This window comes from Neopsephotus bourkii, unplaced genomic scaffold (assembly GCF_033783945.1).
Source record: "Neopsephotus bourkii isolate Nb327-2 ecotype Australia unplaced genomic scaffold, CSIRO-AGI_Nbou_v1 NB_1080, whole genome shotgun sequence".
NCBI lineage: Eukaryota > Metazoa > Chordata > Aves > Psittaciformes > Psittacidae > Neopsephotus > Neopsephotus bourkii.
This window is the reverse complement of record NW_026901568.1, coordinates 3,885,784-3,911,259: the sequence shown is the minus strand read 5'-3', so window position 1 is coordinate 3,911,259 and position 25,476 is coordinate 3,885,784. Positions and strand designations below refer to the sequence as shown.

Sequence of the window (25,476 nt, the reverse complement as noted above, 5' to 3'; positions counted from 1 at the left end):
TTAAGACTGTCTGCACACTGCTGGAGTATTTCAATCTGCTGGCTCATTTTAACTACAAAAAGAGTTAGAGCTTGTTATTTCTAGCCACTGTCACTCTCCTAGACACAAAAGGTCCCCAATGATTTCACGTAGAGGATGGAAACACCTTTCTTTGAGGGGGCTGGGTTTGTTTAGATGTGGCAAAGTCAGAGCGAGAAAAATTTTGCTGTCACCTCTGACAGCCCAGAGTCAAGTAGTAAATACCATTAGAATACAAGAGGCAGAGGATGTGAGATCTGGCAATATTAAACCTCGGCTTGCAGAAGTTATGAATTAGTACCAGGAGAACAGCACTGTCTGAAGATCTTGAATATGACAAACACTCATCAATCAGCAAGTACAGTCTCAAAGTATTTACTGGTACCTCAGTTACACTTTGAATAGGACAAAAACTGTTCTCTTTCTTACTCAATTTTACAACTTCTTTAGGCAACTTAACAGTTCTTCTTTGTCCATGTGATACCCACTCTTCTTCCATTCCTCCCTTAGCTGCTGTAATGCTGCTCCAATTTCTTTTCCAGAAGACATGCCCATTTTTCTTAAGTCATGGCCACTAACAGGAAAAGAAGGAACAGTCCATTGCTGCAACTCCTGTAAAAGATGATCTTCTCCTTGGTATTTCAGAAGCTCGCAGATCTTGGAATTTGTATTAGCTTCCCTAGACTAGAAGAAAGAAAAGAGAGAATTCACTATAACACAGTAGAAAACACCTCAAACTGTGCTCCACACTACATTATTCCCATGACATCTTATTAGGCAACATCTGGACAGTGAGGTGGAACTATGAAAGTGAGGATGGCTCCTGCCTCACAAGTTTTAAAACTCAGTCCTAACTTCGGAGGCTCCCGGAGATCCTTGGAGACTTCTTAAAATTCCAGGTAACAGCTCTAACCATTATCTTCAGCCTCCAGCTGGAGAGAAACTACTACCATTCTTGTGGGAGAAAGGCCTCATTGCAGACTACTTTCTCCTGCCTTCAGTCTCAGGTGCTACAATAGAAGACAACAGCTTCACCTGAAATTAACTGAACTTCACTGTGGAAGAATATCACAGGCTGCCTGCTGAGCAGGATGCCCTAAAGAGACCACATACCAATGCTCCAGGAATTGCACTGACTTCCTATACACAACTGACATTAAAAAAACCAACCCTGGAGTCTCTCAAGGTCCAAATCCTACCTCCTGTTTTAAAGGAAAGGGGAGATCAGCTGGGACAGCACAGCAAACTCAGTCCCTAGGTATGTTCACATGGAATTTTTGTTGCAGATGACCACATACGATACTTGGCAGCCTGAGGCAAGGGCAGGCTTTTAAATTCAGTCAAAAAAAACCTGACACAGAACACAAGGTATTAGGAACTGATAAAAATACAGTGGGATTCTTGTTTGTTTTAAATAATCTCTTTAAAATTAACTTAAAGTCTCAATATTCTGGATGGGAAAGAAAAAAGCTTTTGAACCCAAGCAGAAATGGCCACTACTTGTCCTCTAAGTAAACTCTGGTAAGGGAAAAGGATCTTTTTACAGCAAAAGTTTCTGCTTTACATTGCAGAGACATGCCAGGACATTTTGAATCGCTCTTGTTAACTCCTGGTCCCTCTCCAGAGGAAAAACAAAGAGGGAAAACAAACCAACTGACCCACCCCACCTTAGTTACCTTGAACTAATAGAATACAGAAATATATTCTTCCAGTTATTGTGAAGATATTACAGTAGGAGCAATCTAAAGTTTGCCAATACTTTTTACATCCCACCTTTCTGATGAAAATACCATGTTAAAACCTTGGCAAAAACTTGCCAAAGACCAGTAAACAGCCTGAAAATGAAATGGTTCTCACCAGACTCCAAGGCCCTTTCTTTCCCCTAGGCACTGTCATCTCTGCTATTCTGTAAAACTGGAAATTTGGCTTACTGTGTAGAGCCAAATAAAGCAATACGAAACACACTTACATCCATGATGACGTCCTGATATGGTTTAAGTGGTTCTGGACCCATAGCTTTGGTTAACTCTTGCCGGTGCTTTATTAAGAAAAGGCCAAGGTTTTTTTCTTCTTTTGAGATTTTCAGCCTCAGATCAAGGTTTGTGATGTCATCCTTCCCCTTGAACAATGATGTCAGAACAGTCATCGGTTTTGGACACAGATTTTGTACATTTTTAGTGACTCTGGCAAATTCCTCTAGATCTGCATCAAGTGGCAGCCCTACAGGGACACACACACAGAAGAAAAGTACAAGAAAGTGTTAATAAGAAATGTGGATGTTAACACACAAAAAAGTAATCTACTTCTTTCTGAGTAAAACAAAGTTTTATCTCACTCTGCCATTCTGCAGTTCTGCTTGTGTATGATAGAGGAATAGTAAAGCAATTTTCATTTCACTTTACCTATGTACTGGGCAATATCCAGCTCATACATAAGTTGAACCAAATGATTTACATGGTTTCCAAGAAGAATTTTTTTCAGTTCCACCCAAATCCTTTCTCCTGATATTCCAGCCAAACCTTTGGCATTTTCTTTAATTGCTTGCAGCGTACTAGATTCATGAACATCAGGTTTCTCTGCGATTCTTCCATAAAACCTGCCCAAATAAAACATCTGTATGCTAGAATGAGCACAATTATTCCATTTAGAATCCTAGAATTGTTTAGCTTGGAAACAGACATTTAAGATCATTGAGTTCAACCACTAACCCAGTGCTGTCCAGTCCACCACTAAACCATGTCCCCAGGTGCCACATCTACACGTCTTTAAAGTCCCTCCAGGGATGGTGCCTCCACCACTTCCCTGGGCAGCCTGTTCCAATCCTTGGCAACCCTTTTAGTGAAGACAGTTTTCCCCAATATTCAATCTGAACCTCCCCTGGTGCAACCTGAGGCCATTTTCTCCTCATCCTATCACTTGTTACTTGTGAGGAGATTTTATTTCTGCTATTCAGAGAACATCACAACAGTGTTAAATATTCCAACTTCAAGTACAAGAGGAAACTTTAGTACCTGAAATATCTTAGGATTCGTAAATAATCTTCCTGTATTCTCTCAGTTGCCTTTCCTACGAATCTAATTTTCTTGTTTTTCAAGTCTTCATATCCATTAAAAAAGTCATACAGCATTCCATCCAAACCTACAGGAAAAGGAGAAAAAAAAAAAAAAAAAGCAAGAATACTAGTTTACAAACATGGTTGGCACAACTGAACACTCCCATTTGAAAATACAGAAGCTGTGTGATTTGACTTGGTTTGTCTGATCACCTCATATATTTGTACAGACCTTCCAGCTGAGAGCAATAAACAAAACTAAAACAGATCAAGAGAATTTACTGGCTTAATCTGAAAGGTGGTATTTCATCTAACTTACTTCCTTTTGAAAGGACTTACCTAAAAACATGGAATTGATAGTCAGATCCCTCCTTTCAGCATCCTTTTCCCAGTCAGTGGTGAATTCCACCTCTGCATGTCGTCCATCAGTGACAACATCTATCCTAAGAGTAGTAATTTCAAAGTTCTGTTCATGGAGCTGAAAATCCCACAGACATTGTTACTTCAACATGACCATGAATACACACCAAGATCTGTATATCCTTTCAGCCTCATGTTTGTAGACAGTCAGTGCTCACCCTGGATACATGCAAACCAACAGGTACCATGTTTTCATACAGAGCAGACAACCAAGAAATACAAACACCCAAAATTAATCCCTGCATTACTGGTTTTCTAGGTAGCCTGCAGAGGATGGAACAAGAAGCAGAGAAATCAGCACGGCTGAGGAAGTGGCACATGGGAAATCAGGAGGAGGAAACACTGGGATCTTCCTCACATGATCTGAGAAGGTGGGGGGGGGGGGTCTGTATTATCTTTTCTAGTGATGGCACTGCAGCATGAACGGGTTATGCAGAGGTAACATGCATTAAAATATGGCAATAAATTGAATTTTGCAAAGAGTAATAAAAAAGAATTCACTCCATACTTTAAAGCAGGGTCTCGTTTAAACTCTTACTGCGATACTTTAACAAAGGAGCATGGCACCAGTTCTCTATTGGATACGCTGCACAAATATAGTTAGAAAAGATCCAAATCAAAACACAAACCAACCCTGGCAGTAATGGTTCCATGTTTTTCTCCTTTGTTATTGATGAGACGAACACCAGCAGATGTGAACATTTCCTTCATCTCTGCTGGCGTAGCTGTAGTGGCAAAATCTACATCTTGTGGTGTCATTCCGCTCAGTAAATCCCTCACAGCACCTCCTGCTATCCTTAGCTCATAGTTCTTCTTCTCAAACATTTCTGGGAAGGAAAAGAAAATTAGGAAGCACTCTCCTAAATGCACACCATAGCATGCTGTCAGACATACCCTTACCTTCTCACACATTAAGGTGACAGATGTGGGAATACATACTCAATACACAGTATGCATGCATGTATCTCACAGCTTCATGCAAAATGCACAAATCAGATACTTAGCTGAGCAACCACAGGCATTGCACCAGTCATTTCATTTCCTGCGTATTTTTCTGGGGCGTTTCTCATAATTTAAGTATTAACAGCTATATAATCAATACTGGGGTGCTCTGGGCCGCAGAGCAGTTTGAGCAGCCAGTAGCCAACAAGACAAAAGTGCACTGTTTACTTATGGCAGAGCACAGTGAATGGTGAATCCAAACTTCTTCAGTAAACATGCCCCACAACTGTCAGCTCCACCACGTCCTCTGAGGTGCTCAGAAGTTGCAGTGGCCTTATCTAAAGAGCAGCAGACACCTCCCAGGGCACCGCAGGCACCCAGGCTGCCCCCAGCACCATGACCGAGCCACAGAAGCCGCTGCCCATTTCCCTCGTAAGTGGATGAGGTGCAGGGACACCCTGACTCATCAGGGACAGGACGCAAACTGCAACGTTTGCGCTCATCGCCATGGCTCTCCAGGCCGCACTTCGTTCTCCGCACGCCAGCACAAGAGGAGCCGCTCCGGAGGCTCAGGCCCAGCCTCCCCGCGCTGTACTCACCTGCCACGCTGCGGAGCCCCTCCGTGAAGAGGGCCTGGAACTGTGGGGACTGCAGCCTCATGATGCCAGCCGCTCGGTGCCGCGGCCGGAGCGGCGGGACCAGCCGCAGCCGGGCCCTGCAGAGCAGAAGCAACAGCTCAGGCCGCATCTGCGGAGAAACGGCCACACGACACATCAGCCGCCCCGCGCCGAACGGGCCCGGCCTCCCCCCGCACGGAGAGACCCCCTTCCCCCGCAGGCACCGAGCTCCCCGGCCGTCCCCACCGCACCCACCCGCTGAGCTCCTCCGCGCTGCGCCGGCGGCGCTAGGCCCGAAGAGCGGGCTCCTGCCGCCCGGCTTTCCCCGGCGCCCTGAGATGACGTTGGCGCCGTTACGCGACGCCCCTAGGCCCTTCCGTCGCGGGGAGGTGGAGTCCGGGCGGTGCTGGGGGCAGAGCGGCGGGTGCGGAGCAGGGAGGGGCTCAGGCCGGGGCTGCGGGTGGTGTGCGTGGTGTGCGTGGTGTGCGATGTGGTGTGCGTCGTGTGTGGTGTGTGGTGTGCGTGATGTGCGATATGTGTGTGTGCGATGTGTGCGATGTGTGCGATGTGTGTGTGTGTGTGTGTGTGTGTGATCTGCGGTGTGCGTGGTGCGGTGTGCGTGGTGTGCGATGTGTGTGTGTGTGTGTGTGATCTGCGGTGTGCGTGATGCGTGGTGTGCGGTGTGTGTGTGTGTGTGTGTGATCTGCGGTGTGCGTGGTGCGTGGTGTGTCCCGTGTCCCGGGGCAGCAGCAGGGGCTTTGCCTGAGTGAGGAGCCGCGGGTGCAGCTGAGAGGGCTGCCTGCGCTTTACCCGCCGTGGTGGGGAAGCAGGTGGACGGGTGTCATGCCAAGGCATAAAGCGTGAACAAAGTGGTGTACGAAAGAAACAGTGCAAAAGACCTGCCGTGGCTTGATTTCAGGTTAGAGAAAAAGGATTGCAAAGGGGAGAAAAATGCATTCTGATAATGACACAACCATGACAAAAGAAATGGACTAATTACCCCAGCACACCACTTGAGAGATGGATTTAGTACCCACTGAAACTGCTGGTGTTGAGCTTGGAAGCTGCTGATCATAGAATCAAACTGATTTGGGTTGGAAGGGACCTTTAAAGCTCATCCAGTTCCAACCCCTGCCACAGGCAGGGACACCCTCCACTAGAGCAGCTTGCTCCAAGCCCCTGTGTCCAGCCTGCCCTTGAACACTGCCAGGGATGGGGCAGCCACAGCTTCTCTGGGCACCCTGTGCCAGTGCCTCAGCACCCTCATAGTGGAGAACTTCCCAAGATCTCATCTAAATTTATGCTCTTTCAGTAGGGTCATTCAGTGCTCCAGGTGGGGTCACACAAAAGGAGAGCAAAGGGGAATCCACTCCCTCAACCTGCTGGTCACGGTCACGCTGCTGGTCGTGCATCCCAAGGACACAGTTTGCTTTCTGGGCTATGAGTGCAGCCCATTTGCTGAACTATGTACGAGAAGCAATGTGGTATAGCTTAAAACATCATATTTATGTTTGTCAGCCTAGATTAATATGTTTTCTTTATTGTGAGAATATACATGGACAAGACAGGATAATGTGGGAGTCTGGGGGATGTGGTACAGTCTGAAGGTCTGTCCTTCCCTCATCACAAGTGTAATTTCACTGAAACGACTGTGGAATGACTGCTGTGTTTGGCCAACTGCATTTCCCAGAGGAGGGCCATGGCTCTCATTGCTCCTCCCTGTACTGCTCCTGCATGAAAGCATATTAGAAGGACTGGAAGGAATGAAGCCAGAGAAGGAACTCACCCAAATGCGAGTTAATTGGGAGCCTGGTACCCTTTGAAGCCTGAATAAATCTTTGTCTCAGCGTAAAGAGTTTTAGAGGTTTCTTGGTAACTGTGAAGAAATGTGTCACAGACCTACCCAGCCTTTTAAGCACCTGCCAAATCAGCACCGAGCTGCAGCCAGGAGTGTGCTTATGAGCACAAAAGGGCTTTTTTTTTTTTTTTTGAATGACCTATTAAACTGGATCTCAGACCTACAATGATCAAGTCAGGCCTGTATAAGAACATACATTTTATTACCCCTTTTTTTTTGGTGACCTTTTTATTAAACACATGCTTCACCTTTAGCAATGATCTCATTTCTACAGAAATATTCTGATGTAGGTATCAGAATATTGCCCAGTAATTACCTGTTCATTCAGAGACATGTGGACTGGCCAGACCTTAAGAACTCACCTTACTTACCTCTGTGCCTCATGGCAGGATTTGATTACCAACATCATTCCTGGTTGATGTTTGCCTTCAGATGACCCATCACAGAGTTTCTTTCAGTCCTTGGGTGCTCCATTGCCTGAAACTGAAAACTCTGAAACTCTGTCCAACACTGAATGCTTTCCCTGATACCTAACCTGAATTTTACTTGTTGTAATCTTCTAGTCACAGGCTGATGGGCTTTGAGAGCGTGTGAAAGCTTAAGGTGTTACATTTCTGCTCAAGTCTTCCCTTAACTTGTTTCCTCTCTGATACTCTTTAGGCTCTCATATCCTTTGCTGTGTACTGGCTTCTCTTTATCTGCTGCATGTCTTGCTTAAGTGCAGTATCTGAGCTGGGCACAGCGTGAGTGAGTGGAGGCTTTATCAGCGCTGTGCAGAGTGGAAGGATTACGTCATGTGTCTTGTAGAGGACACCGGTGTTTTGCTGGCATCATTTCACAAGTGCATGGCATTGTTTATGTCTCTTCAGTTTATGGTACTCCAAACCCCCAGATCCTTTTCTGCAGAACAGATACCTAATCAGTTGATTATTTAGAGCTAGTCATTTACAGTTGGCAATGCCTAATTGCAGTTGAGAGCTTGCCCATATTGAACTGCACCCAATCTCCATCAATCTGTCAAGAATTTTCTTAATTCTAGTCTTACCTTCAAAGCACACACCTTTCCCAGCTTGTGTCATCTGCACATTTAATAGGGTAGTTGCAATCCAGGTTGTTAAAGAATGCAAATCATTAGCCTTCTTCTTGTCCTTCCTGTAACTCCATTACATGCAGCCTCACTTTCTGCAGGGTCTTCTCTAGCCCCTGGGTCATTTCCTGCTGCTTGTCCTGCTTGTGAGCCTGTGTTCCCCAGCCCTGTGGATCACAGCCCAAAGCTCTCAGCTTGAGGTTAGGAGGCTCATCTTGCTCTGGTCCAGGCAACTTCCCAAAATGCCTCTGATGTTCACATGGCTGTATAGCAAGAGCATTTAACAGGATGGTATAAAACCATTGCAGGAAGCCTGCACAGTTTCCCAGCAACATTTGGATTTGATTTTCTAGGGGAAGAACAAATTGGGATGTCAGCAGTGGTCCCTAGGTAGCTGGCTATAGGTTATTTCTTTGCAGTCAGTCATTAAACATTCCTGCTCTTGCAAAATTATTAGAGGATTGTCAGACTATGCTATATAATTAACCTTCAACAAAGCAAACCCATTTCTGAGCTAAACTGTGTGCTTGTATGGAGCCTTTCATCTTGTGGTTAAATCTGTAGTTCCCTTTTTCAATGTGTGCTTGTCTAACTTATCTGCCATCATTTCTGAAGTACCTATCACATTTGTACTTGAAAGACAGCAGTTATAAAAGAAACCCACAGGAAGATGATCCAGAGGACGTTTGAACAAATGGAGCTGACTCTTCACAGAACTTTCGAGCCTTGCAGGTAACCTCCTGGGATGTTTGTTGTGGTTTGGTTTTGCCTTGCTGTGCTTTGTTTGAAAACTGCAAAGGTCCTGCTTTTCAAAGTCAGCTTTGCCTGGCACTGGGAAATGCACCTGGAATCTGCTTCTGACCCTTGCCTGTGAGACTGTGGAACATGTCAACTGTAAGTAAGAAAATCATTACCTCTTAGAGGCTGTTTTCTGTGGTTTGGATTTCTACTGCCCTTTCAGTATACCTGTTACAAAAGGAATAATATCATTTACCTTCTGCTTATATTTTTTAACATATGTAACCAAAACATAATATATCAAGGCTTTATTTATCCTGAGAACTTACTATATCCATAAATATGGATATAGGAACATAGTTCTCTTGTAGATTTCTAATTAACATCTTTATTTGAATACACTTATTTTGATCCTCTTTTTAGTAATTCCTCACAAAAAACCACACAGGATATCACAGACTGCAAGGTGTTCTTGTACAGTATTGTCTTACACATCTATGGAAATACCTCTTTGAAAAGCTGTATTTTCAATCTTAGTCTGATAGCAAGAAAAGGGAAAATAGCATTTTTGTAAACAAGGCAGGAAAAGATAAACTGAAAAGAAGAATAGGGATAATAATTGAAAACTAATCTGCATTACAGTAACATCCAGTTTCAGATCAGTAAACCACTGCTTAGAAAATGTTAGATCTGTGTCTAATAAGTGCATGATTTAGACAGCTAAAGTACTTTTGAAATTAGGGTTTTTTTAAAAGTACACAGAAAAGAGTGTGCCCAGGAAGAATCAGAATTCTTGCTTTTTGAGGACAAATTAAGCAAATCTATATGTAGCCAAACCCACTTTAAGTAAAACCGGGAGAGAACCAGCTTTTTCAGTTGCGCTAAATGCCAGAGCAGTCCTAAAACCAATATACTGGCATTACTCATGTTAGGAGACATGAATCTTAAGTAGTTGTAAAACATGAGGCTTTTTAAAGACTTTTAAAGAAAATAACTTGATCTTGTGAAGCAGAGGTCTGTGTGGTATCCAAGTGAGAGAATCCAAAGAACGGACTTTTCATGAATCGTAATGCAATAGGAAATCGTCTTGGAGGCACTGTCTAGGCATAAATGTACAAGGTGAATAGTAATTACCTGATTGTGATTCACATGCATTGTGTTAGAACCAAAGTGTCTGGCCAAAATGTCTTTCAGTATCCCAACATACATAAAAGCAAACCCTGAGTCCCCATAAATAATTTAGCAAACTCCAGTGGTTGAGTTAGCCTTGTGCACATTTGGGCTAGCAGAATAGCAGATACATACAAAATATGAATACAGGTAGTGAGTGGACCTGGACATTAGGAAACACATTGTATTGTTGATTATGTGTTATTTTAATGAGCTCAGCATTCATACACTATATTGAAAAGTAGTTACAGTGTAGCAGAAGTACTCCAACTGTGATCAATTGGAGTGCTTCCAGTCCCTAGGTTATTTATTGCAGGTTCAGGGAGAACTGATGGGTTAAAGATGCTTTCTCTGCTCATTACCATCTGAAAATATTATGTTCTCCATACAAGCAATTGCTGTAGCTCCCCAGGGAAGTGTGCGATTGGGCTGGGAGGGCCTATTTCTCTTTGGTTAAGAACACTTTGGAAAGCTGCTGTTCTGTATGTCCATGTTGTTTATATTAGGTTATAGATGAATGATTACACATCAATTTTTTTTTATTCCAGTGCCTCATGAAACAATCTAGGAAGCATAAAAACATGCTGGTTTTTAGCATTAAAAATAGTTGTTCATTTAATTTAGAAACAAACAAAATAGTTTCTCTTACACCCAATAATTAACACTGGAGAATTAGCTTTGAGGTGAGTACTGATGCTGCTTCTTTAGCAAGCTTTATTGAAACAGAAACTGGAAAGTAAATTCTAGTAAGTACCTAGTTTATATATAGTGGCAGCTAAAAATATGGTTATTTCTGTTCTTCGAGTAAATGGGACTCCACTGAAAGCCAATATACTTGAACCTGACTCACTCCTCTCCATGGAGAAATGCTCTAATTCAGCAGCAGTGACTGCTTTTCTGAACATCCACATGTGAGTGTTTTGAAACCAGTAGCTTTCTCAAGGTATGCTGGCAAAAGCAAAGGGAACAAAATGAAATGTGGTTGATGGAACTTACATTAAATTTAACAATGACAAGATGCATTTTGCTGCAAGGAAAGGAGAAGTGTCTATCCCTTGCAATGTAGCAGTTTAATTCCTTTGATCATGTGGATATACCATGCTCCATGGTTTGTGTGCTTAACTATTGGGATTGTGCTCCTTTTTAGGTATCAGCCTCTTTAAGATGGTGACAGATCCAAGTACTGGTACATGACTGTTCTAATATACCATTTAAAGATCATAGCCAGCATGATGAAAGTTTTTGTCATCCTCCTTTGGACAGCAAATTTCGTTCAGCCAAACATACTTCAGGCTGCAGGAGGTAAGGCATTTTCCTTCTACCAGTGTGTAGCTTTAGCACCAGTTGGCCCCTCCACCTGTTGGTCAGATGCACTGTTCTACACATGAATAAAACAGTCCATGGCATGCCATGTGAGTCCAGGGCCACAGATGAGTGTGCTGTGTTAATGTGCTTCCGGGGACAGTTTACTCTGTTAGATTGCTCCCAGATAGTGCCTGAGTACTGTTTTACCGTGAGAGGAAAGAACCATAAGGCACGTAGATAAAACTTGTGCCATGGCACTTGCCCTCTAGGCTAGACAGTAGTTCCTGGCCTGGTTTACTCAACAATTTAATCCAGCCAGAGCAAAGGCATTACTCCAGACAGCAATTTTACCTCCAGGAACAAAACTGCAGTTTGTTGCAGAAACTTGGTGACACAAAGAATTTCTGGTGTAATCGTGGTGTATCCGCAGCCTTAATGGGGACATTTTTTGTGGGCATCTCAAAAAGGAGCATTTTAAGGGAAGCAATTCAGTATGGTTTGTGTTGGCGTTTTCTGAGCCTTTAGGAGGCAGTTTTCCTGGTGCAAGGTGCATGCTTGAAAATGGAACTAGTGGGCATCAAAGGTTGAAACCATGGAAGAAGTGGGGATTGATGTCCTTTAGCTGCATTGGAGATGGCAATTAAGAGAGGGCAGGCTCTGAAGAAGACTAGAAATGGAGGGGAGGAGATTGATTTTTCATTGCCTTGCTATTTATATGCTAACATTTCCCCCCAGCATGAGATCTTTCTCATTTCCATATGCGCTCCAGGAATCCCTCTTGCCCTGTCATTTTGAATTATCATTCCCATCCTTCTATGTTTTCTTCCATTTATGCTTAATTCCTCTGTTTATAATTTTGTTTCTCGTCTCACATATAATTTCTTGTGGCCATCAGCCTTCTCTTAGAAAGCCCCCCATGTTATGCTCTTCTGCAAGCTTATGTGGGTGAGAATTGTTTGTACAATTGATCCCTCCATCAGCCCCATTTCAGTACAGATGCCTCGTGTATATGTGAATATGAGGATTGAGTCGAAAAACCTACACCTAATTCACAAACCAATTGTGATTTTCAAGTTGAAACTGTTGCAAAAAAATCATTTTCAAGCTAAATTTTAAGTAAACTCTTATTTGATAAAGTTTTGGTTGTTATTTAAAGGTATTTTTCAAATATTAGAAACATTTTATAAGAAGGTGTTGAGAGAATATAATATTGAAATGAAATTATTAGCCTGTATTATAAGCTTGTATTGCTTACTGCTTGTAAAGCTCTTGTTCTAAACAATTCACTGGATTACTGTGTTATGAATACTTTTCTCCCTTACAGTTCAAGTCTTCCCACCTGTTAACTTCACCCTTACAGTCTCTGCATTAGCACAAGTGCTTTTACAGTGGAAACCAAACCCTAATCAAGAACGAAAAAACTACACTATTAGATATGATGTGAAAATCCTAAGCCCAGTGCCTGAAGAGGTAAGATAAAAAATAAGTCCACTATCCTAAGAAGGTAAAATTCATGTTGAGTTAAACATGTTGCACCAAACCTGGGTGTAGTACACGTGATATGCCTCTTGAATAATTAGCATATCAAATCACTTATTCTCTTATATCATAAATATATAGTTTGAGCATTGGAGAGATTCCCTTTCAGCTACGCTTATGGTATAGCTCTGTTGGGACAAGGCTTAGCTTGGGTATTGGCAGTCTCAGTCTGCAGCGTTTATCTTGGGGGAAAGATGGATACTGGTTTTAAGTGACAGTGCTCCCTGTTCAAGTCAGCTCACTTAATTCACATTAATGCCAGGGTATCATTAAAATGTCAGATCATGTTTCATCACAGCTGTATGCCATAAACAAATTTTTGGTAAGGTAAGGTTCCTGCTGTCTTAAATGAAAAACCTTAGACACTTCTTGTGTGGATTATTTGTACTCTAGCTCTATACACTTAACGTAACCAGCCAAGGTAGCTGGCTGGTTTGCCTCTTTGCAAATAGGTCCCTTAATTTGGTTTCCATCACATGTGATGCTTATTTGATATTTCAAGTATGATACAAAGAAGACTCACAGTATCCGAACAGCTGCACTTCACAATGGTTTCTCGGCACACGTTCGAACATTACTTCTCCATAATGACCTTCAGATGAGAAGTGACTGGGTGAAGGAAAAACTTCCGCCTGCACTGGGTAAGAAGAAATGCAGGGGAGGTCTGAATTTTGTCTTCTGCCCCGCTCTGTGGATTAGACACCCAAAATGACAGGTTTAATACTTGAAAAATACAGCATTTCCCCTTATGCCTGCCACACTGATCTTACAAAATGATTTAGGCTAGGCCTTTATCTACTGCTATGGAGCCTGGATTACAATCTGGAGGTGCAGAACATGGGTAACCCATATAAAATTTTATATTATTTCCTTGCTAAAGCTAAGATAACTACTTTCATACACTAGGATTTTAAAAGACCATATTGCCTTGATGTACATGAAATATGTAATGGTGCTCTGTGGTACAGCTTTACTTACACTGTTTGGGAATCTTCATCCATCCATAACTGACAGACCTGTGTGATAAGGAAGAGAATTGGATACAATAGACATAGAAATAATGGACCAAAGGCTGTAGTCTAAGTGTTTTAGCAAGATGAATTTCTTACGACTTTTGTAGTAAGATTTTTCTTACTGCTTTATAATTCCTTGATTCTCTAGGTGATCCAGAGACATCTGTCACCAATTTGTCCTGTGTTACTCGCATTAGCGTTTTTAGTACTGTTTCTCTCCATTGCACTTGGCTTCCTGGCCAAGAAGCACCAGAAGATACCAAGTACTTCCTATTTTACAGGTTTGTGTTTTCTCCTATTTAAGTCAGTAATCAATTTCTTTAAGATCATCATGCCTGACAAGTATTTTAATTTAGGTATAAGACATACACTGAAGAATGTCAAGATTACATAAAAGACAAGTGGAACAGGAATACTGAATGCAGATTTTCAGTGACTCATATTGATCCTGAAGAGGTTGATAATCTCATTGTAATACACATTAACGGTTCTAGCAAGTATGCTGCAATCAAGCCTTTTCAGCAGCTGTTTAACCAAAATGCCATTGGTGAGTAAAAATACATTTAAAAAAATACTTACAGATGTCTAGCAGGATTCTGAAAAGATATTTGAAATAATACTTCTGGATTGGATGATTCTTGATGTCGGGGAGAATATGTGCTGGCATTGCATAGACATCTTAATGACATTCTAAGAGATTGTAAGACAGAAATGGATGGTTATAACTGAGTTTTTACTACCTTTTGTTTTAGTCATTCTTTAAAAGGAAAAAGACACATGGTATTGAAGATAACCATGTCCTTTTAAAAAAAGGCAGTAGAGTATTGAATAAAAGGTAGTGTCAGCCGTGACTCTCCATCATCTTTCATCTACCCAAATAATTTCTTTTCCTTCATTAGTTCCATGCCTTTCACTTTTTTGTTAACAGATATGATTTCCCCTTTTCATGGCTTCATTAAGATAAAACAATTGACATACTTTCTTCTTAGAAATCATCCCCCTAATAGCTGCTGATGCATTGCTTTGAATTTGTTTCAGTTTTCAATAACTTTCCTAGTTATGCCTTTTGTTTGCTTAAGTTTTTCTAACTGTTCTATCATTAATTTAATGCTTTTGTGAAAAGCAATTCAATAAATTCTCTCCCCCACCAGTAATCTAGTTTCCCAAAACTTCTAAATGGATTTTTAAAACTGTTTTCTCTTAACTATTTTCTGCAATGTAGTTACTCCTCCTAAATCCTTATCTTCTCTGTCCAAAAGGTGAAATAAATTCGAGGATTATAGGTCCAACTTGGAAACACTTATCAGGTTATAAAATGCTCCAGTTGCTAGTATTTAAACTTGGCTCTAAATAAATAACTTACCAGTACAGTTTTCTTTTTATAGAGAAAGTGAATGTTCCCAGAAATGTCACTGTATTCTTAAAGCAAAATGATCTCCTGGCCACATGGGAGAAGCCAATTTCTCCTTTCCCTAAAGAATGCTTTGAATATGAATTTTATCTCTTCAACTTGAAGTCAGGTAACAAGCAGGTAATTGCTACATAGCATTCCCTCTCTGAGCTGACTGTCTTATATAGTTAGAATTTGCCTTTATGCAACCTGGTCAAAAAGTTTCATATTTGTGGATATGTTACAAGTTTTAAAGCATTTAAAATGAAGCCTGCTATTAGAACATTTCTGAAACTATGGACTTTTGCTGAAACTTGTGTCTCATTTGTGACTGGGGTTCAGCAAACCCAAAGTCTTGTAAATTTCCGTGTTTTCCTTCTTCTTCTCCCACAAACTATCCCCCAAGAGACTTAGGAAAGCAGGACAAAATTTGCAGTTACTCAGTTTTATGCATCTGGGTTCAGATCAATAAGAGAATAGACAATGCTGAAAATTCAGCATGAAGTGACTTAAGGAAGAATGAAAATGTGGTATCTCTCAAGAATTTACCCTGAAATATTGGTGAATTATGAGAGAAATTACACCTTCTTATTTCAAAAGCAAGGCCAGATGCTCAGTTAATCTAGTAAAAGAGTAAAAAAAAATAAACACGAAGAAAGTTTGTTTTCTGATTTGCTTAGTCTTAAGTAATTTGTAACAGTATGATACTGTTTTCCTAACAGATACTGAAAATACCCGTAAATGACTTCAGATTACGGATTGATGTTACCAGCAGGTATTCCATACAAATTAGAGCTAATCATCACATATGTTGTACAAGAGGGTTTTGGAGTGATTGGAGTGAAATTATTTATGTTGGTAAGAATGATATGTTTCTGTCTTTAGTGAATATTATTACATTGCTGGAAAACAAATGCTGCCTAATCATGAGCATGCCAACTAAATTTAATAGAAGTCAGGAAAAGAAGTATTTGAAGAACCTAACTTGTGAAAGCTAAGGGGAGTTAAATCTGTGTTCCATTAAAGAAAAAAACCCACCACTTTTGGATATATGGAGGATTTTTTAGACTGTTTCGGTTTTACATGCTTATGTTCTCAGAAACTGCTTTAAATTAGCTGAAGTAAGTCCTAAGTTCTAGGTAAGGTCTTTTAGTTGCATTACTTCTTTAGTTTTTACATGCATTTTCCTGGCATGCATCGTGATGTTCATGCTGGAAGTTAATATGAGTGATCATGGCAACAACTACTCTACTGGAGCTATCTGAATTCTTAAATGTTGGAGGGAAAAAAGAGCATGGTTTTAGCATCCTAGGAATGTGATCATTTGCTCCACTTTGTTCTGTATTTCCTGCTTGCTGAACATGTTTTTCTGGAAATAACAGTTTCCTTATCAAGACACACTATCAACTGTTTTTTCTTAGACATCCTCCTTTGCTCTTATCTTTTGAGTTTCTTAATTTCCTGGTTTTCACTTAAAAAAAGTCCCTTACGCTCTCCTGTTTACTGTACTTTTTTCCCTCATATCTATTTGCTAGTGAATGCAAAGCTGCTGGTGTTTTGCCTCCTTACTCTAACATATCCCCTTGACCTTTCCACCTGGCTCCATGGCAGTGACAAGCCCTTGGGAAGAGAAGTTCAGCAACTCAACCACTGACCCAGGACTGGGGTGGGAGGCTGACCAAACATCTCATTAATTTAGAAAACTGAGCCTGTTTATTAGCCTCATGCATCTATCAGGGAAGTATTTGATGAGACTAACTTTAAGACCAGCAGAGCTCTTCTGAGTCCATATCTTGAGAAAAACACTGGCCTAGACTCTGCATCCTGTAGCTTTGCTAAAAGCGGAAGCACAATTCCGAATCCTTCACTCAGGCATTGGCAATCAAACCCCGGGAAATGCAGACACATGCTGCCAAAGTGGGTGTTGTAGAATTGCACCTCGATACCAGCTGTCTCTAGAAGAACCATTGCAGTCAAACAAAGCTAGATAAGAAAAAATCAGTGTGGATGAGTGAGTGGGACATTTTTCTCTTATAGAAAGGGTTTTTTAGAGGCTTGTTGTGAGTATGTCTCTGAGAGAAGTCCAAGCAGAAGCATGCTGGGCAGGTCCCCAGAGCCACGGTGCAGTGTCTGCAGTTCTTCCACACTCTGAGTTGCAGTGAGCATTGCCTGACCATACCTTTCTGAGGCCATTGCCAATTGATGATATAAGATGGAAAAGGCTTAGGACCCTTCTATTTTTGGTTTGGAAAATTGATACTATTCCCACCTGTCATGCCGGATAGCTTAAAATTGGTTTGTGGGACTTAACCACTTTGCAGTTTGCTGCCCCAGTCATCCTCAAGACTTACACAAAACACAACTCATTGACAATTACATCCTAAATCACATTTTCTAGAGAGAAAAGTGGTAACCCTGAAGACAAAATAAACCATCCTAACCCAGTTTTAATTACAAGGTTGAAGGTTGACTGTGTGCTCCATCAGGGTGCTGTGGAAGTGCAGGATGGATTGCACAGGCCTGCTTGTAGTGTCATCCACATGCTGCTCTCTGGACTGCTGTGCAACCACAGCCATCAGCAGAGACAGCAGGCTCAGCTGCTCATTTCTCAGAGACAAATCTGTCCACAATTGAATATTGTTTTGTCTACAGCAGCAATAAACCCAACACTCCTGCTGCTGGCTGATTTATGTCCTTTCAATTACCCAGTAATGGCAGTGCTGACACCTTGATGCATAGAACAGGTAGTTATCATAACTTGGCAGCCTTTTGAAAATGCACTTCAGTGTAAATGTTTTGGTTATATTGCATAATGTGGCACTGAATAATGGCCCTGGCCACTGAGCAATGCCTTTTTAAAACAGAAACACTGACCTTGATAGAAATATCTGTGTCTGCTCACAGACAGACACAGTAGAGAAATTCTTCCTGAGAAAATGTATCAGAAACCAGCTCTCAAGAAGAATGGGGTGTTCACTGTCTTCTTTACAGGCAAGTTTAGGAAGCTAGAGAAATACAGTTCCTGGCTAGAAAGGGTTAACAGAAACTGAATAATGGTTTAATGGAAAACAAACAATTTGTGCCTTAGATTATTAACAAACAGCGTCTTTGCTGAGTACCAGTTGTGCCCTCACTGCATGGCACTGTGTGTCTTGGGACAGCAGCTAACGGACTGTATCGACCTTCTGGTGGGCCTCACTCCTCATGCTTCTTGGCTCTTTTTTCCTTCATGTCAAGATTAAATAAATGTATTGTTGAAACTAGAAAGTCAGTTTAATGGAAATTGTTCGTGAAGCTCTGCCTTTCATTTCTAATTCCAGATAGCAGGTCTTCACTGTTTGCATGTTAATTTGTGATCTGAATATAATCACATAAAACAGCTGATGAAGTATTTTGTAAGAGTGTGCTTAAAATAATCTGCACTAAAATAATATCTTTTTTCTTTGAAATTCAGGGCAAAACAAACTGGAGAATTCCACAGTCTGGATTCTCTCTGTGCTTTGTGTGTCCACATGCTGCACATTCCTGCTTGTTGCTATAATATGCAAAACGTAAGTATTATCGTCTTCTGCTTAATTACCGAATAACTAAGGACTAGGTGCTTTACAAGTGTGTGGGGATGTTACCACCTTTGCTTAATTTTAAGAAAGGGCACTTCTGTACTGAAGCATAATTACACACAGCAAAAGTACTGAATAAGTAGTAGTCAGCCTCATTAATTATCAATAATAATATTCAACAACATTGGTGGAATATCAGAGTTATTCAATTCAATCTTCAACGACAAAACCATATGCTGATTGAGGTGAATTTGTTAAAAATCTGTTTGTCATGATCTCATGTATTCACTTAAATGGATTTGGTTGGGTCAGTGATTTCCCCAGGAGGATTCTGTCTTTAACCATAGTGAAAGCTGCTGAGAGCATCTTTCATGGCTAAAATGTACAGAGCAGTGTTTTCTTAGTCTTGTCTAGCTCAGTTCACAGACATGCCCTACACTGAGCTCTGGGCATGGGGTCTGAATTTCAGCTGACATCAAGGAGTAGATGCTCTGCAGAGGTAAAAATTAAGTGCTTTTGTGCTTGCAGCTTCTCCTGACATTTAACAGGAGCAAGTGCATTAAAATATTGGTTGCTTTGTGGTTTTGAGTAATTTGTTTAGTTTAATTACTACAGAGGCTATGGGTGCTGTGTAGTAAAAGCAGATGTCATTTAGCCAAACTCCTCAAAATGTGCTGTAAAGAAACCAGATATACTTTGGATTTCTGTAGCTGTGACTAGTCAAATCATAAGCAATGAATTAAAGACTCAATCTCATTGCAAGCTTCTCCCCTGAAACATGCAACAAGCAGCAATTATCAGTCCACCGTAAATACAGCTCCCAGTAATGAAAGTGCTGTCCTTGACTCTGCTAATTTCTTATTCATTTCTTTAACACCTTTTAATTTATTGGTCATCTTGATGTGCTCTTGGCTATTTTCCTTTCCATACCACATTTCCTATATCACATAAAGTTCTTGTCTACAGGAATGTTACATTAGAATATCTGTTATTAACTCTCCCTAAAATGTCTGTTGTCTATGATAACCTGTTCTTAAGTCAATTTAATTAGCATAGCAAGTCTCAATAAGCAATCCTTTTTGGAACAAGACAGATTAACTCCCCAGAGAGTTTATTCATGTGAGTCATGCACACTTAATCCCAGCTATGCAGTCCTGATGTATTGGTGGAAATCCCCAAACCACTCACATCACTGATTCTTTTACAGATTGACCTGTCCATATAGCTGTAGGTCCTCCACTGCTCTGGCATCATCTTCATTAGCTCTCTCCTCTCTCTTTGGGACAGCAAATCAGCAATACCAGTTAGTTCCAACACCAGTTAGTAGCAGTCGTGTTTTCCTATGGAGTTCTGCAGGTATTTGGATGTTACGCAGTTTTCCCCTGCAGAGATCCTGAAGCAGAAATAGAGAGAGAAATAGGTATTGGGGAAGACTTCTGCTCAAGGACCAGCTTGAAGATGGTGTACCAACGCATTTCATGAACTTTAATACATTAGGCAAATTTAAGATGGCTTTTCAAGGTCCAGCTCCTTGATTGGTTGCTTCTAAGAGTTTCTCTCTGCCTGGCTGGTGTATAATTCCCTAGCACCCAAAGGCTTATGACATTTTATTTTTGCCCAATGTGATTAACATTTTATCTGCCTGCCGCACTAAATTTCATGAAGTTGCTAGCTTTACTCCACTGCAAGATGCTTCTTGCTCAGAGTCCTTGCCACTTCTCTAATACCCCAGCCTGCCCTGGGAGGAGATGGGAAATGTAAGATGAAACACAGTGCTTAGCCTGCTCATTTGTTGTATCTGCAGATATTTATAAAAGAAAAACAGAACAGGTTCCCTAGATCACAATTTCATTGGTATTCTCAGTTTTTACTGCTTTTGAAAATTCATAAAATACACCATGCAGTTCAAACACAGAATAATTTCAAATTTTATACAATTTAAAGCCATTGTAAGTAATTCTGTTATAGCAAAGAGTTCTATAAATTTCTCTTTGTACTTCCTGGTGATTACAGGCATCAGACATACAGAACACCATTTGGAAGAAATGCTACAAGGCAAGGTAGCCATTTAAGAGTGTTTGGATAGTCTTTTCTGTTCACTTCCTTGCAGTAGCTGATAGGGTTACTGTCTTGATAAAAAACATAATTGAATGTTTTCCTGGTTTGACCTCTGTCTTTATGAATGAGCATAATCTGTATTTCCTTAGGCTGTGCCTTGGAATACCATTTTGTCCTGGAGGTGAGCCTACAGGAGGATGTAGATAATAACTTGCTCCCAGCTGCTCTCCACTTAATTGACGTGAGGACAGTCAGTAGCCCTCCATAACCTGAAATCAATGTGGTCATCCTGACCTCCACCCTCCCTCTTCTGCAGCCCACATTCAGCAGCCAGCAGCCACCTGCTGTGGGAAATCCTTTGGAAAATGTCATGGGAATCTCAGAGGAGGCAAGACGCTAGAAAAGGCACTCTAATGTCCTGTGGAAACAAATATTTTATCAATATCATTGTAGCGGTTAGAAAAGGAAAAAGAAGAACCCTTTCTCCTACGTGCTTCTCTTTGGCCTTTTCACGTCACAGCCTGTGGGAAAGGTGGCAAATTTCAGAGAGATACAGCACAGTAACTGGAGGCTTGAAACATTCAGTTGAGGCATAAGGGTCCTGTGGGGTGTTTTCCAAATCCTGAAGGTCCAAATAGTGATAATGGAAAGGGCCGTGCTCTAACCTGTGAAGAGACAAGCAGAGTTATCTGGAATGCATTTTGAGACAAGATATTTAATCACATAGCTCCAACTTTTCAGTGTCCTACAAAAAAGAACAGGACTATTCTAAGGGCACCACTGTCACCACTCCACCAACGCCTCACTGCAAAGACTCTTGCACTGGAGGGGCAAGCAGCCCCCAAGGACACGAGTGTCCTGCCTCATTTCTGTTGGGCATTTGTGCACCCCTCCTTAAGTGTTTCTATTCCAGAAGCAAAGTATAACTTACGCATTTTGCTGACTCAATAAATAATTTTGATATGGCTCCATCAAACTCTTCTGTTGACAAACAGCACAACTAGAAACATGCCAATCCCCAAACCCCCAAATCTTGTTGGTTACACTACACAACAGAAGCAAAATTTGACGCGTGTCCTCACATCAAAATCACACTCAGAGCTGAAATAAGGTGAAATCATGTGGCCTCCACAGCCTTCCCTCTGAGAGGCTTTGGAGACCCAATCTTGGGCAGGAGCTGTGAAGACAACAGTGCTTGCACAGCTGCGATCAGAAAGACCTACCCTTAGCAGGAAAGCTGTGAACAGTAGATATGATGCCAGGTGCTGGCCCCACTCCTGAGTTACACCAGCAGCCACCTTACTGTCCCAGTCTGCTGCCAGTGACTGCACAGCCTGACTTGTCTTCTGCAGCCAGCAATGGTTGGACTGCATTCAGCATTTCAACAAAGTGGATGCAAATGTCTCCTAGAAACAACTCACACCTGCTTTTCCTCCTCATATTCCCATTTCTGGCTGTACACCTGAGTCACAAACTCATGTGCAGAAATGGGTACACATCCTATAGCTTGCTTGGTTGGGTCTATTGTGTGAGCAGTGGTATGGCCCTTCCTTCACCTAAAAAGCATTAATGTCTCCTTTAGGGCAGCAGCATCTCAGGCAGAAAGGTTTAGCTCCAAACTGATAGTAAGAAAATATTATTTCTCCTCACTTCCCTGGTGAGGAGGAATAATAGGATAAAAAAAGCTTGACAGAACTCAGCTTTTGGAAGAAGAATAGTTGTAAGACCATAAGCATTGAACTAACCAGACATCAGTCAGGAGAGCTGTTAGAAAATAAACCAGGTATATGGGACTTTGAGCAGCCTGGTCTAGTGAAGAGTGTCCTTGTCCATGGCAGCGGGTTTGGGCTAGGTCATCTTTAAGGTCCCTTCCAACCCAAACCATTCTGTGATTCTATAGTCTGTCCTTGGTCCCAACAGATAGAGCTCTGCACCTTGGCCACACCTCTGTTTCATGGATCAAGTGTAATCTCCACTCAGCTACAATTTCCCATTAAAATCTGGCCCTATTTAGATATCGTGCTATCCAGGAGTAGAGACAGTGAATGTTTTTTGGCAACTGAAATGTAAAATCTGTACTCTGGAATATATCAAAGACAAGAAAAATTTCATTCTGCAGTTCTTAGTATCACACAAATACATACACCTGCATGCTTGAGCCAGACCAAAGCATGTCAGACAGGGAAGGAGTATCATAAAGGGTGTTAGCAACATGAGTTATTACACCACTAGGCAGAACCGTTTATTGTCAGTCATCTCTGATCCCATTCCTTGCCTCCTCCTTGTTCCCTCTGCACACCATTGTTTTTAGTTGCTCTCCTACCACCAGACGCAGGCAGATTATGTCCAGAAACCAAAGGCTGGGCAAGAGGCAGCCTGTCTTGACTGTCCAAACAAGATACATGACAATGCAGCCCTTGGGAAGAACATGAGCATGAACAGACAGATCAGAGTAATTAATTTCTCTCCAAGACAGACCTGTTGCTGGCCAGTAAAAGACATGGCAGTGCCCTGTGGATCAGACATCCTGGCTTTTGGCTGCGGCTGTGATGGGAGAGGCTGACGGGGGGAGAGAATCATCCTGCCTCATCTTTGTCATTTGCACGTCCCTAGGGTCCAGAAGTGTCCTGTGAGGAACAGCACACCTGCCCAGTCCTCAGGGTTTCTGCTGGCTGATCATTAGCCATTACTTTGACCCCTTTTGATCCTGCTGCTGCGATCAGATCCTGATGACTGAGTGCGAGGCAGGCAGGAGGGCTGGTGGTGAGAGGGAACAAGCCTTCTCATGGGGCTAAACATGTGCTGCTTGTTGGATACGTCATGTATCAGAAAAAGCAATTCTTTCACATCACTACTGTTTTTTTCAGAAACCACGTATGGAGTAAACTCTTCCCACCAATTCCAACACCCAGCAACAAATTCAGAGGCCCCTTCCCAAATAACTACGAGGTAAAACAACATTTTAGTCACTTGTTTCTTTTTTTTTACTACAAGGAACGCTGTGTTTGTGCAGTGCTCTTTCCCTGGAAGGTTGGGACCATGTAGACCATTATTCCTCAGTTAAAGCCTTTGACGTCTTAGAATCTCTAATGTCCATACTAGATGTGGACTACGATGTCAAATGTGTTGTGCAAAACATGCCAAGTGGGAAATTCAGTTAATGTAATGATATGCATAGCCTGACTATAACATAGACACGGAATTTAGCAATCTGTGAGGCTGTTCTTGCAATCATTAACTACTGTGGTCAGTTCTCACGTAGCTATGTGGCCACCTCTTCTGCAGAGGGCAGGTCCCCATCTGCAGTAGCTCTTCATCTGGCTTTGTTTGTAGATGAAATGTTTTGGGGAGGGTTAACAATGAACAAAAGGGTGAAGTGCTTTTCTAATATGTGACAAATTTCATGTGCATGGTATGGTATGGCTTTGCCTTTTGTATGGAAATGCAGTTGCTCCTTCCACTGAGCACAGCCAGGCAGATAGCTCTGCCTTGGACTGGAGGCTGACACCTGGAGAGCTGATTTATTTTGTGAAACCTAACAATGGGCAATGTTGTGGTCCTACTGTTGAGCTGATCTTAAGCCTTATTTTGTTTGCTGTTACTTCCTGATAAATACATTTGCCTTACAGATAAGATAAAACTCCTCATTGTCTGCTCAAGGGAAGTGCTGCTCAGTAGCTTGATTTTAATTTGTCCCCTTAGAATAGGGGTTTGATTTTTTGTGTATTGTTCTTATTCCATGGTCTGGTCAGGGAAACAGGCTTAAAAGATTATCATATAATATTTGTTTTTAATTAAAACCACTGGTGTAAAGTAACATGACTTAGGGTATCACAAATAAGAATACGAGAAATAGCAAATAGTAGCACTGCAGCTAGAATACGTGAGCATGCAAAGGCTGTTTCTCATTATTAAGAAGCTTTGCCTTGTTTTTAACTGTCTCTTTACTCAGAGCTAGCTCAGTGCAGGTAGGCGATACTGGCTTGAGGCTTTCTACTGGCACCGTGGCTGCATAGGCAGTGACAGTGGCAAGGAGAGGTGAGGACATGGCTCTGCTAAGATCACCAGGAAAGTGAACCTTCAGCAGCTGTTTGTTGTGTGCATTCAGTTCCTCAATTTGCAGTGTAAACAGCTGGACAACGTGACAAAAGCCCTGCACAGTGATGGCAGCGTGGCCCTTGAAACTGCGCTTGGCTCTGAGGAGCAGCTCTGCCTCTCGCTGAGCTACTGCCTTCTGCTTCCTTCTGCGAGTCACCCCATCTCTGCACACTTGTTTGTGCACCCCACTCAGAAATCACTGAAACATCCCTGTGTTATCAGCACTGTTTCCATCACAGATCCAAAACACAGCCCATACTAGCTACTACAAAGAATATTAACTCTATCACAGCCAAAACCAGCACAACCTCCCTGTTCACCAGCTAACGGCAGTGTTTGCTTTCCAGAGAGCACGTACCTGCACCAGTGAGACAGAAACCGAATTCAGTAGCTTTGCCGAAGATCTCTACTGCAATGCCCTTGATGACTCTGTCTTCTGAGAGCCTGCAGGGCTGGTGAGGCTGGTGGCCCTGGCACGTCGCTGGAGTGGGCTTCACGTCACCTCTGCTGCAGCAATGTTTCCTGCAGGACAGGAGGACTTGCTTCCACAAGGTGCCTTGCATCAAGATAAGCTACTCAAGAAAATGTCTCAGTTTGTACAGTCTGCACAA

The 25,476-nt window shown here is 41.9% G+C and overlaps 2 protein-coding genes across 3 annotated transcripts; one reads left to right on the top strand and one right to left on the bottom strand.

The window, feature by feature from the left end:
* Window positions 1-377: 377 nt before the first annotated feature.
* TRNT1 (tRNA nucleotidyl transferase 1) lies at window positions 378-5,211 on the bottom strand. The gene is made up of 7 exons (XM_061362126.1): window positions 5,032-5,211; window positions 4,124-4,317; window positions 3,410-3,548; window positions 3,030-3,156; window positions 2,421-2,614; window positions 1,988-2,238; window positions 378-702 (listed from the first exon to the last, which is right to left on the bottom strand). Exons 1-7 carry the CDS (start codon window positions 5,204-5,206, stop codon window positions 454-456), a joined length of 1,329 nt encoding a protein of 442 aa, XP_061218110.1. The 5' UTR covers window positions 5,207-5,211; the 3' UTR covers window positions 378-453.
* A 1,927-nt stretch (window positions 5,212-7,138) lies between these two features.
* Window positions 7,139-25,476, top strand: IL5RA (interleukin 5 receptor subunit alpha). 2 transcript variants are annotated; one of them, XM_061362124.1, is made up of 11 exons: window positions 7,139-8,726; window positions 11,050-11,204; window positions 12,532-12,677; window positions 13,249-13,387; window positions 13,908-14,040; window positions 14,116-14,306; window positions 15,145-15,290; window positions 15,872-16,007; window positions 18,604-18,700; window positions 23,635-23,716; window positions 25,213-25,476. In XM_061362124.1, exons 2-11 carry the CDS (start codon window positions 11,093-11,095, stop codon window positions 25,303-25,305), a joined length of 1,275 nt encoding a protein of 424 aa, XP_061218108.1. In that variant the 5' UTR covers window positions 7,139-8,726; window positions 11,050-11,092; the 3' UTR covers window positions 25,306-25,476. The 2 variants fall into 2 exon arrangements, with proteins under 2 accessions (XP_061218108.1, XP_061218109.1); XM_061362125.1 differs by having other exon boundaries at window positions 10,451-11,204.

Excerpts from the sequence above, each read along its gene's own strand:
- IL5RA (XM_061362124.1), top strand. The coding sequence starts at position 11,093 with ATGACTGTTCTAATATACCATTTAAAGATCATAGCCAGCATGATGAAA. Across the intron at positions 11,205-12,531 it reads CATACTTCAGGCTGCAGGAG|TTCAAGTCTTCCCACCTGTT; the intron begins GTAAGGCATTTT and ends TCTCCCTTACAG. Across the intron at positions 18,701-23,634 it reads GTTGCTATAATATGCAAAAC|AAACCACGTATGGAGTAAAC; the intron begins GTAAGTATTATC and ends TGTTTTTTTCAG.
- TRNT1 (XM_061362126.1), bottom strand. The coding sequence starts at position 5,206 with ATGTGTCGTGTGGCCGTTTCTCCGCAGATGCGGCCTGAGCTGTTGCTT. Across the intron at positions 3,549-4,123 it reads ATGGAACCATTACTGCCAGG|CTCCATGAACAGAACTTTGA; the intron begins GTTGGTTTGTGT and ends TGGGATTTTCAG. Across the intron at positions 2,615-3,029 it reads CGAATCCTAAGATATTTCAG|GTTTTATGGAAGAATCGCAG; the intron begins GTACTAAAGTTT and ends TTATTTGGGCAG.